The 12500-nt window shown below is 36.9% G+C and overlaps 3 protein-coding genes and 1 long non-coding RNA gene across 5 annotated transcripts; 2 read left to right on the forward strand and 2 right to left on the reverse strand.

The window, feature by feature from the left end:
- LOC104741657 (trimethylguanosine synthase-like) lies at window positions 607–2149 on the reverse strand. Of its 2 annotated transcripts, none has more exons than XM_010462553.2 (6): window positions 1935–2149; window positions 1575–1809; window positions 1339–1474; window positions 1140–1231; window positions 902–1025; window positions 607–819 (listed from the first exon to the last, which is right to left on the reverse strand). In XM_010462553.2, the coding sequence occupies exons 1-6, from the start codon at window positions 1966–1968 to the stop codon at window positions 751–753; spliced, it is 690 nt and encodes a 229-aa protein (XP_010460855.1). In that variant the 5' UTR covers window positions 1969–2149; the 3' UTR covers window positions 607–750. The 2 variants fall into 2 exon arrangements, with proteins under 2 accessions (XP_010460855.1, XP_019091688.1); XM_019236143.1 differs by having other exon boundaries at window positions 1904–2149.
- Window positions 4494–6320, forward strand: LOC104741661 (putative glycerol-3-phosphate transporter 3). Its single transcript, XM_010462558.1, has 2 exons — window positions 4494–4583; window positions 4702–6320. The coding sequence occupies exon 2, from the start codon at window positions 4737–4739 to the stop codon at window positions 6267–6269; it is 1533 nt and encodes a 510-aa protein (XP_010460860.1). The 5' UTR covers window positions 4494–4583; window positions 4702–4736; the 3' UTR covers window positions 6270–6320.
- Window positions 8374–11755, forward strand: LOC104741662 (probable receptor-like protein kinase At1g30570). The gene has a single exon (XM_010462559.2). The coding sequence runs from the start codon at window positions 9035–9037 to the stop codon at window positions 11489–11491; it is 2457 nt and encodes an 818-aa protein (XP_010460861.1). The 5' UTR covers window positions 8374–9034; the 3' UTR covers window positions 11492–11755.
- LOC104741663 lies at window positions 11895–12500 on the reverse strand. Its single transcript, XR_760354.1, has 2 exons — window positions 12439–12500; window positions 11895–12255 (listed from the first exon to the last, which is right to left on the reverse strand). It is a non-coding gene; the product is annotated as an uncharacterized LOC104741663 (long non-coding RNA).

Here is a 12500-nt window from a genome sequence, read left to right on the forward strand (position 1 = left end):
AGATCATCTCATCCTAGAACATGCAATGTGCAAATGCAACTAATGTACTAGTATCTGTCAATCTAATATGCAAAATGTATATAACAAGTAAGACTGGCAGCAAAATTATCCAACCTTTTGCTTTTAGGACAATCAATTCAAACAAATACGAACAAATGCAAAATTTCAAACTCCACAAGGTGTGACTATATCAAGATCATCACTAGACATCATGGCTAAATTAGAAAGTCAAACCTTTAGCATCGGAAAATATAAGAGATTTAACGACATGGTATGTACAATGAAATGGATGCCATACCTTGGACCCTTGAGGCTGGAAGTTCATAAGTGGGATATCAAATCCTCTAGGAGCTCAAAATGCTTGGTTTAGAGAGGTTGGCTGCATGCAACCTTACATTTCTCAAAAGGAACCTAAACGCTTTGCTCCTCCTCTTGCAGAACCCGCAGTTCCTCCTCTACAAGGGAGGACTGATCATCTGACTCCTCATCTTGTCACTCATTGTGTGGTAAATCCTTTTCTAAGGTTCTAGTTTTAAGTCACGAGTAAACTAAAATTACGATAAAAGACAACTTAAATTTCGAAAGACAGTTTTGTGTCCTTGTTAGAAATAGGATTAATATTAGTAGAAAAAAAATCTGTTCAAGAAATTTTGTAAGAACAGATATTGAACGATAAGTGTCAATTCTCAAATCCACTATTGCCTAATGCAAAAAGATAGTTCACTTAAAGCAATGGTTCCCATTTCTCAACTACACTGCATTGCAACTAAAATAAGCTGTTATGGCTTTCATTCTGCCTCCAACAAAGTTTTCTTCTATCTGAAATCACAGCATATGAAAATTGTCAAGAAAGGAGTTTGCAATAAAGTTAATTCTCCTAGTGTTCATTAAAGTAACGTACCTCAAGAGTTAGAGGAGGCGACGATAACCAAGCAAGTTCTTCCACTTGGGCTACATCAACATTCCTCGGTAGAAACATTATGATGTTAGGTGCAATGGACAGGGCAATCTTAAACAATGTGTACCTACACAAAAAACAAAAATTCATTAAAAGATCCAACCAGTGCATATCCATTTCCCATAAGTATATTGAACACAAAACTACATCAATAGGTAAAGAGTTAGTTATCGCAATGTACCCATCTCTCGGTTGAAGCATATCCATCTTGTAACTCTCAACGTCTTTATACATTGGTCCTCCCCATGGTGGTGAAAGAAACACTACATCTCCCTAGCAAAACATTATGATTTGAAATGTAGTAGTTTAGCACAACAACAAAAGGGTAAAAACAAGATTTCAGATAAAACTGATAAGGAGAAGAAGAAGAAGAAGATTACTTTAAGAGATGGAGCTAAGTGGACGAAATCACCAACGACAAAATCAACACGAATAGCAACTCCATAAACCATTGCATTGTTCATTGCCAATTCAACTTTCACCGGATCAATGTCGATAGCAACAACAGAAGAACATCTATACAATAAAAGACTGCTTTAGAAAGAAAACATCTCACAGCCATTAAAATCATACTTCTCATGATTTTGAGAGAAAAAACAAACAAAAAAAAACTTACAGTTTGGCAAATTGGATAGTGTTACCACCAACGCCTGAGAAACAATCAATGACGAGTTGGCCACGACATCTCTCAGCTTGTCTGATAGCAATCTCTTCGGGGGTAACAGAGTACCATCCTTCCTCGTCCATCTCGATACCTTGGTCATATCTTGAGAAGAGATCGTAACGTTGAAACCAGTACTTACTTATTTTAGGACTCTTACCGTTTTCTTTCTTTACCGATAGTTTTTTCCCTGTGAGGCAGAAAACAATAGGAATCAATAAAGTTGCAGAAGAAGAATTAGGGATTTTTATTACAACTGTCAAAATTTGGAGAAAAGGTCGCACATAGATTCTTCAGGGGGAGCGCTGTATTCACCTTTTTTCAAGCGCGATCGTTTCTTGGCCTTCATGGAATGGAGCTCTGTGTTGTGTGACTGACTCGTCCTGAGTCAAAGAGTCCACTCTTATGTGTTCAATTCAACGCCTCCGATGGTCCGGCGAGTGTGGGCTAGTTAGTGTTCGATAGTTTTGTACCGGAAATCAATAACATTTGGTTCTGGTATTATTCAAGGGTTTGTTTGTAGAATACTACATTTTTTAAACTTAATCAGTGTTTTAATACAAACACAATTATAAATAGGAGAGAATGTGTTTGTGGGTGAGTGTGTGTGACTATGTGTATGTGAGATAGAAAAGTTCTGTACGACTCATTTATAAGATAGAAAAATTGTGATAACTATTCAAATAATTGTTAATATAATCTGTTTTTTTAAAAAATTTCTCATATACAAAAAAAAAATTATATTTTTTATTATTATTTGATATGCATGTTGTTTAATAATTTTTAAATAGATTTTATACATTTTTTGTATCCGTACATTTTATTAAGTATACAAATGTATATACTCTTTATTAAGTGTACAAATGTCTATACACATGATTAAATGTATAAATATAATTTGTACAAAATCATTGTGTTTCAGACATCTGAAAGTGTAAAAACTAAACAAATTATATCTGTACAATTAATAATGTGTACGAACATCTGTACATTTAATAATGTGTACATACATCTGTACACTTATTCAGGTGTACGAATACAAAATTTGTAAAAAATATTTAACATTATCAAATAAAATCATCAAACAAAATGCATATCAAATTATAAAGAAAAATATAGATTTTTATATAACTGAAAATATTTTTTTAAGAAAATCATATTACCAAAATATTTAAATAAATAGAGATGATGGGGTGCGATAACAAAAATTTTTTAAAAATATTTTTCTCTATTTCTCTCTCTCTCACACACCTCTCTTCCCTTTTTCTCTCTCACGATTTTTATCTTACACCTATTCTATTTCACAAGTGGAACCGTGACTATTTCCTTAATGTATAATAAATGTACTATTTTATAATTAAGTTTAGAAAACGTACTAAAATGCCAAATATCTCATTATTTAATTACACTCCATTCTCGACCGGTTTGTAGAAAACCGGACTGAAATATCAAATAAACCTTTCCGTTAGGAATATCGTCGAACAACTTGTGCTCTCGCCAATCCGAACTCAGAGAAGACTCGGATCCATTGAGGGTTATAGCTGAAGGATTTGTGTCGTTTGTATTTCAAAAGCTTTGAAAGCTCTTGAGTAGAGAATCTGAGGAGCGATTTCATGGAATTGATGAGCAAGCTGAGCTATTTTGTGTCTTTCTACTCTTGTAGTCCGTATGAATGTGTTTTGATCCTAATTGTCATTTTTCTTGCAACTAATAATCCACTTATAATTAATGTTTGTTGTGTAATCCACATGATTATTTATCACGATGGCTGATTATGGTTGCTTCAAAGTAACACGGCTTGGTGCAGTTGTGGCATCGTAGGCCATGTCATTGCATTTGCATATCTTATACATCTTTACTGCTCAACGAGGTACTCTTCTCTTTTGGCCCATCTATGAGTTTTATTCTCCCTCTTAAAACACTTTCCGTTATAAAATCATTTTGTTTTCATTGCATATCTTTGTTTGTACTATTTTGGTTTAGTTTATGTGTTCTCTCCATTCGTAAGTTCTCAATGATTAAATTGTGTAACGCAAGTGTAATAGTTAAACATGCTGCCTACTGAGATATGTATATAGAATAACAGTTTGTGAAACCATTGTCCTTCAGTTTATTCCTTGTATGCGAATTCCATTTGAGTCTATAATACTGTATTTTTTTATTTTATTTTTAGCTTCATAAAAATCACTGTGGTAGTGTGGCGTAGCTTAAAGATGATTTTGTCTGTTTTTGATGAAATTAAATTGTTTTTTTTTTTTTTCCGATTTCTTGTGAGGTATTTAGTCTGATGAATAAATGATATAATATAAATGGTTGCTTGCATAATCTTTGGTATTGTCAACATAGCAATCCCGTAACAGCGAGAGGCAGCTCACGTGACGTGATAGGTACTCAGCATGAGATATATCTACGAATCACAAAAGTCAAATACATTAATATTCCCATGTTTGAATCATTATAATGGCTGAGTAAACAAGTAAACCAAAATTTATAAGATAGAATAGGATTGATTCAACGATTATAATGTAGAACATCTCTTTAACCTATATGTGGTTCCTCTGCTTCCTTTATTTTTGAGTAGTTATATAAGTTTTAGGGGGTATATTCCCTTGTACTAACGTATAGTTTTCGTTTTCCTCAGATAAAATCTGAATTCTTGATTTGAATTGTTCTGCCATGGTTAGTTATGGTTTCACCGTATGTGCGTACATGTTGTGAAGTTTAAACTAGAAAAAGTGGGAGGATAGTAAACTGAAGCATATGAGCCAAAAGTCAAACTCAAACAAATAAAAAAATACAGCAAAGAGATTAAGTAGTTTAAGTTAGTTATTCTCACGTTCTTTAACTATTAAGTAGGGCTTTTTCCCTTCCCAAAGTTTGCCAAGCATTAAGTTGCACAAAAAAAAAAACAGAGAGAAGGGGGAGAAGTAGAGAGATCATTTATCTTCTCTTCATATTTCAAAGGTCATTCATACTATATTTTTATTTTTTGCTCTTTGTAAGAGATGATGTATTGAATTGTCACAAGTGATTCTCGTTTGGTTTTTGTCTTTTGACTTTTGTTGTCTTGATCTCTGTTCAGGTTGTTTTGGGTCACGTGAGAAGAAAGCTAAAGACATGGCGTCGTGGACTTCATCTGAGTTCCTCTATGAAGAAGTAAAACCACCGGGTATTCATTTCCTAGAACGTTTCAAGCGTTCAGGCAAACTCTCTTTCAAGCAATACCAAGGGATGGTTTTTGTCTTGACCTTCATCGCCTATATTGCCTTCCACGCAACACGAAAGCCCAACAGCATTGTCAAAGGAACACTCTCTGAACAACCAACCGGACATTTGAAGGGGGCAGAGAATGGTGGATGGGCTCCTTTCGATGGTCCAGATGGAACTGCGTTGCTTGGACAAATCGATTTGGCTTTCCTCTCTGTTTATGCCGTTGGAATGTTTGTGGCCGGTCATTTGGGTGATCGTTTGGACCTCAGGACGTTTCTAACAATAGGTATGGTCGGGACAGGAGTGTGTACCGCCATGTTTGGATTCGCTTTCTGGGCAAATATCCATAGCTTCTACTACTTCCTTGCGATACAGACATTAGCAGGGTGGTTTCAGTCTATTGGATGGCCTTGCGTGGTGGCAGTTTTGGGGAACTGGTTTGATAAGAAGAGGAGAGGTGTAATTATGGGTATATGGAGTGCTCATACATCAATTGGGAACATCATTGGGTCTTTAATAGCTACAGGGCTTTTAAAATTCGGTTGGGGATGGTCTTTTGTTGGTCCGGCTTTGCTCATTACGTTTCTTGGCTTTGTGGTTTACCTATTCTTGCCTGTGAACCCTCCTGCTGTTGAAGCTGAGAGAGATGGTACTGAAGTTGATTCCACAATGAGACTCGGTGACACCATCACTGAGAGTTTCTTAAGCTCTAGGATGAGTACTACTGGATTCGATAGAAGAGCCGTCGGGTTCTTAGCCGCTTGGAAAATCCCCGGTGTTGCTCCTTTCGCCTTCTGTCTCTTCTTCACCAAATTGGTCTCTTACACTTTCCTCTATTGGCTTCCTTTCTATGTAAGCCAGACTGAGATAGGAGGAGAACATTTGTCACAAGAGACATCAGGAAACTTATCGACACTCTTCGATGTTGGAGGCGTTGTTGGAGGAATCTTAGCTGGATATTTCTCTGATCAGCTCGACGGGAGAGCAATTACAGCCGGAGGATTCATTTACTTAACTATCCCAGCTCTGTTCCTCTATAGAATCTATGGTCATGTCTCAATGACAGTCAATATCATCCTCATGTTCATAGCTGGATTATTTGTTAATGGACCTTACGCTCTCATCACAACCGCGGTTGCAGCTGATCTCGGTACTCACAAATCGCTTAAAGGAAATGCAAGGGCTTTGGCTACAGTAACTGCTATTATAGATGGAACAGGGTCAGTTGGTGCAGCGATTGGACCAGTTCTTACAGGTTACATCGCTGCGGTTAGCTGGGATGCTGTGTTTTACATGTTGATGACTGCGGCTTTGATCTCTGGATTGTTGCTCACTACCCTTATTATAGGAGAAGTGAAAACTTTGTTGTATGGATCATCTGAGGAAGATGAAGTTGATGCTGCTTCTGCCTCAAGACCTCCCATTGATGTCCTCATATGATTTCAATTTGTAATTTTGTTTTTTCAATCTGACTTGTACTCTTGACACATGATTTTGTTATAATTATATTCCTGCAATCTGCTTTTAGTTTGATTCCATCACACTCTTTCATATACTTCTCCATCTCCTCTATGTTCAGATGTTCTATAGTCTATTCTAGACGATACATCAGCATATATACGCTCAAAACGTTCTTTGCTTTGAGATTACTGGGTCCGCCGGGCTCTACTTTCTTGATCTCCTCCACCTCACGCGGTGACGCAGAATCTATTCGACCATATTTTGAGTTCCGAGCTAATAGAGTAATATAAAAAGAAAAAAGAGAGTAATAGAGTGATAGTATATATAGAGTTAACACTTAACAATTGACATGGAGCTGAACAGGTTAGAGAAACCTAGCTTAGCTCTCTCATCTTTTCAAATGTAGCCTTGGACTTTATCCAGAGATTCCTTATCTCTCACGTCAGAGGTAAAGTATTGTATAGAGTAATCTCGAGTCTTCTCTCTCTAGTATGGTTTCGATTTCGAAGGACATCTCTGCTTCTTCCTATATTTATCATACACTATTAATAGTCTTGTAGAATTAGCTCTTTTTAATACTATATCTATATTGTAACAAACTTGGAGTTGAGACAACTAAAATCTTTCCATATCAAAGTGGGAGTACAATCTGTAATGGGCTTATCTAATCTTTAACACAATTTTTCATTCTGGATTGTGTTAAAGATTAGATAAGCAAAAAATCCAATCCTCTCTCAAGGCTACAAACTTGCAACTCTGGTTACTTCGGTTCAATAATTTTGAAATATCTCTAATCCAACGAACCCTACAAATATAAAAATGAAACTTTGTGAAAATACTACTAATATATCATATGATGGATGAGCCGTAAAAAGAAAATAAATAGTGGGACAAACAAACAAGCAAGATAATGATGTAATGAAAAATAAAATAAAAAAATGTACAGAGAGATTTGTGATTTGTCTGAATATGATATGTGAACAAATGTTTTTAGTGTACTTCTAGGGACGGTACGGAGACCAAAACCATATCGAAAAATACAAAAAAGACCTCACTGTGTCTAGACGCAAGCGAAGGTTTAAGAAAGGGTAAAACTGGAATTTGAAGTTAAGACGTTATTAATGAGTGCTGATGATCAACCGGACAGGTGCATGTGACCCACTTCCCCTTCCCCCCCCCACCTATTATTTTAGCCCACCGCTCTTATCTTTTGTCTCTTTCTCTTCTTTCTTCTTTTCTATTTTTTTCTAATTTTTTAAAGAAAAGTTTTCGAAAGACTTTTTAATTTATTTTTTAAGTTTTTTTAAGAGAATTTAGATAAAATGACAAAATGTGACACTGGTTTTTTATAACTATCATTTAAATAGAAGGAATACCTTATTGGCATATTGTGAGAAGAAGAATGATTTTGTTTTTGGTAATATGATTTTCAACTGTAACACTTTTTTTTTGGTTGTTGTGAACTTCTAACTTTGTCACAAGGTGTTGCAACATAACTAAAATCAAATTCCTAATCAATATAAGTTATCTTCATAAGAATTTATGAGAGAAAAAAACTAAAATAGTTAAATAAATAACTAAATTGTCTTAAAATTATTTTTAAGTCTTATTATTGTATTTATAAAATTTTATCTTTTGCCAACTTGATCATTATTTCATGTCCTCTATTTATACTATATATCTTTTTTCCAGACAAAAAATAATATTTCAAACGTAGAAAAATGTATGGTAAAATTTTAAAAATTTCGAGTCAAATAGAATGGTAGTTTTTGGTAGGCAAATAGAATGGTAGTTTGTAATAGCAATTGAATTATAGTTATTAATAACTATTACTATGAGTGCATGCACTTCTTTTTTAATGTTTGGCAATCAACTTCAAAGTGGAAAAGAAAAGAGAGGAATGGAAATGGAATGGTGGTGGCGATGAGGTTCTTCGCACTTAACCTCTTCGGTAAATGGAACAAACAAACAAGAAGCAACACACAGATCACTTTAATTAATTATGATCATCATCATAGGATAAGGATATATAATAAAAAGAAGAGAATCACTTGCCCATATAAATATATTTAAAAAAAAAAAAAACAAATATTCAAAGAAAGGTTTATTCTTTCTTTCTCTCTTTTCCAATCTGTTCCAACAAAACAACCCATGTTCATCGTTTCTTCTTGGTCCAGATAACAACGCTTTATCAGCTTTCTCTGTTTCTTTCTCCCTCAAATTTTCTTTGCCTCTTTAGTTCAAACCAACATCTTTGTGTTCTTCTTGGTTTTTCTCATTTCCTCTGTTTGATTCCATCTCCATTTTGCTTTTTCCCACTGAAAGATTCTTACTTTTGTTCTTTCTACTTCTTCTTGTGGACTCTCTCTTCTGTGTTTCAGATCTAGCAGCTTATTGGATTGTTTACTACAAAAGGGGCACACAAGTTGGGATCTTTGGTTTCTTTTGCTAACTTTGCATTGCCTTCTTGTCAAGAAATTTTCAGCATTTTTTATAATCGATTTGCCGAAAAAGCTGCCAGTTGTGAGAGACTCGTTTTGCTCCTCTTGCTACTTCTCTGAACTTTTCTGGTGGAGGCTAGTTTTACAGAGAAGAGTAGAATTCAATCTACACACATTTGGGAAAACCCTGTTTCCTGGAGGAGCTAGTTAGGAGTTTCTATAGTTGAACATCGTTGTCTCTTGGTAAGATTCAGTAGCTTTGATCGAGTTACAGAGTGATTTTAGGGTTTTTTTTGAGTGGCTATGTCGAAGCTAAGGAAAAAAATTCTGGAACTTGTTATATGTGTGTTGATAGTCTTCACTTGTGTTGTTGGCTATGGAGAAGCTCAGTCCAAGAGCTTCCTTGTAGATTGTGGCTCAAATACTACTACCGAAGTAGATGGAAGAACATGGGTTGGTGATTTATCTCCCAACAAGAGTTTGACCTTGCAAGGATTTGATCCTACTACTACTACTACTACTGCTGCATCCACTTCGAAACCAAGTTCTGAGATATATAAGACTGCTCTTGTTTTCGAGGCTGTGTTAAACTATACATTTGAAGGCATAACTCATGGGAATTACTTTGTCAGGCTCCATTTCAGCCCTTTCGCCATTGAGAACCACAATGTGAATGAGTCTTCTTTTAGCGTCTATGCAGATGGTCTGAGACTGATGCGTGACATCAACATCCCTGGAGAGATCGCGCATAAAAATCTCATCTTGCAAAGCTCTAGTCACAATGCTACTGCCTCTTCCTTGGTTAAAGAGTTTCTGTTACCTATCGGACAGGGGAAACTGGTTTTAAGTTTCTTGCCGCAGAAAGGGTCTTTCGGGTTTGTCAATGCTATTGAGATAGTTCCTGTTGATGATAAGCTTTTCAAGGAATCAGTTACTAAAGTGGGTGGAAGCGAAGTGGAGCTTGGTTTGGGTGGACGTGGGATCGAAACTATGTATAGGCTAAACGTTGGTGGTCCTAAGCTAGGTCCAAGCCAAGATCTTAAGCTATATAGAACATGGGAAACAGATTCAAGCTACATGGTGATTGAGAACGCTGGTGTAGATGTCACGAACAGCTCAAATATCACATATGCTTTTCCTAATGAATCGCCTGTGGCTCCTCTTCTTGTTTATGAAACTGCTAGGACGATGACGAACACTGAAGTCTTGGAGAAACGGTTCAACATATCTTGGAAATTTGAAGTGGATCCTAATTTCGATTACTTGGTGAGGCTTCATTTCTGCGAGCTTGTTGTTGATAAGCAGAATCAGAGGATATTTAGGATATACATAAACAACCAGACAGCTGCTGGTAACTTTGATATATTTGCTCACGCGGGAGGGAAGAACAAAGGTATATATCAAGATTACTTTGATCCGGTCTCCTCTAAGAACGACATTCTCTGGATTCAACTCGGACCTGACACATCTGTTGGTGCTTCTGGAACTGATGCTCTTCTTAGTGGTCTTGAGATTTTCAAGCTCAGCAAAAATGGGAATCTTGCTCATCTCATCAGGTTTGATTCGACTGGTCACTCGGTAGATGACTCAAAGATGAGGACCATTTGGATCAGTGTTGGTGCTGGTGTAGCAACGATCATCTTTGTCATGTTCTTGGGAATCTTGGTGGTATGTTTCTGCAAGAAAAGGCGAAACAAAGCAAATGAGTCCAAAAATAATCCTCCCGGGTGGCGTCCATTGTTCTTGCATGTCAATAACAGTACTGCAAACGCCAAAGCAACGGGAGGCTCGCTGAGACTGAACACACTTGCGGCATCTACAATGGGTAGGAAGTTTACACTAGCTGAGATTCGTGCAGCTACCAAGAACTTTGATGATGGTTTAGCTATTGGAGTTGGAGGGTTTGGTAAGGTCTACAGAGGAGAGCTTGAAGATGGAACTCTCATAGCTATAAAACGAGCCACGCCACATTCTCAGCAAGGACTTGCTGAGTTCGAAACCGAGATCGTGATGCTCTCAAGACTTAGGCATAGGCATCTTGTGTCTTTGATCGGGTTCTGCGATGAGCACAATGAGATGATCTTGGTTTATGAATACATGGCAAATGGAACTCTGAGAAGTCATCTATTTGGAAGCAACCTTCCTCCGTTGTCATGGAAGCAACGTCTTGAAGCTTGTATAGGCTCTGCTCGAGGATTGCATTACCTTCACACAGGCTCTGAGAGAGGAATCATTCACAGAGATGTCAAGACAACAAACATATTACTAGATGAGAACTTTGTGGCGAAGATGTCTGATTTTGGGCTGTCGAAAGCTGGACCGTCCATGGACCATACTCATGTCAGTACAGCTGTGAAAGGAAGTTTCGGGTATCTTGATCCTGAGTACTTTAGAAGGCAACAGTTGACAGAGAAGTCAGATGTTTACTCTTTTGGTGTTGTGTTGTTCGAAGCTGTTTGTGCTCGAGCTGTTATAAACCCGACTTTGCCTAAAGACCAGATCAACCTTGCGGAATGGGCTTTAAGCTGGCAAAAACAGAGATCTCTCGAGTCCATCATCGACCCAAATCTGAGGGGAATCTATAGTCCTGAATCGTTGGAGAAGTACGGGGAGATAGCAGAGAAATGCTTAGCAGATGAAGGGAAGAACAGGCCAATGATGGGAGAAGTATTGTGGAGCTTGGAGTATGTTTTGCAACTTCATGAAGCTTGGCTGCGCAAACAGAATGGAGAAAACTCGTTTTCGAGCACCAAGCTTTAGAAGAAACGCCAGAGAGCTTTACTCTTCAAGCTTGTTCCAATCAAGATTCCTCAGAAACTGAAAAGAGCCAAACAGGATCAACTCTTCACAACTTAGCGTAGAGGGAGCAATTGGTTTGACCAACGCCAAAATAATTCTTTTGTTCTTTTGTTTTAATTTGTTATATGATCTTTCTATTCATGAGCTCTTAGTATTGGAGCTTGTAATATCGTGACATTTGCAAATATAATTATTCTTTAAGGTATTGATTTTGTTTCTCATTTTCTTCACTTGTTTCCTTTTAGTCTCTGAACGAGAGCCATGATAGACTGGTTTGTATGATTAACTGATTAGGGTTTCTTCAACGCATTCCACTTTCAACAGAAGATACATGTGCCCTATATCACAGACATTTTTGAAAAAGTGGAGAAAAACTTATTGAAAGAGTTGTAAACGATATAGTAGGCTTAATGCTCTGTCTCAAGGTAAAAGACATGTCTTAGCTAAGCTGAAAAGTAAAAGGAACAACCGAACAAGAGTTACAAAATACTTTTTTTGTTTGGTAAAGAAAATACACTCAAAAACTGTAACTTTCAGAACAGAAAATACAGTTCGGTTCCTCTCTCGGAACTGGATAAAGCTTTCAGATCCAGAGAGAATACCGCGAATAGGTAGAGAGATGGGTCTCATTTCTTCCCACCACCAGAAACATTGAACTTGAAGAAAATGATATCCCCGTCCTGAACAACATATGTTTTCCCCTCCTGTCTGTACTTTCCTGCAGCCTGCATTAGTTGAAAGGATGGTAAATTAGACTTAAGTGTTAACGCAGTGAACCATATAGAATTTTCATCAACAAGCGATCAATTTAACCATGCCATCTTCAACCAGGATTATATCACATGGTGGAGAATTTCCTTAACACTTTCATGTCTGTTTTAAGAGGAAAAGGAGTTATAGACAAGTACCTTGACTGCAGGTTCATTGCCGAGTTCCTTGAGATCCTCGAATTTCATGACCTGTGATATCA

Source organism: Camelina sativa, chromosome 14 (assembly GCF_000633955.1).
Source record: "Camelina sativa cultivar DH55 chromosome 14, Cs, whole genome shotgun sequence".
In the NCBI taxonomy this organism is placed as follows: Eukaryota; Viridiplantae; Streptophyta; class Magnoliopsida; order Brassicales; family Brassicaceae; genus Camelina; species Camelina sativa.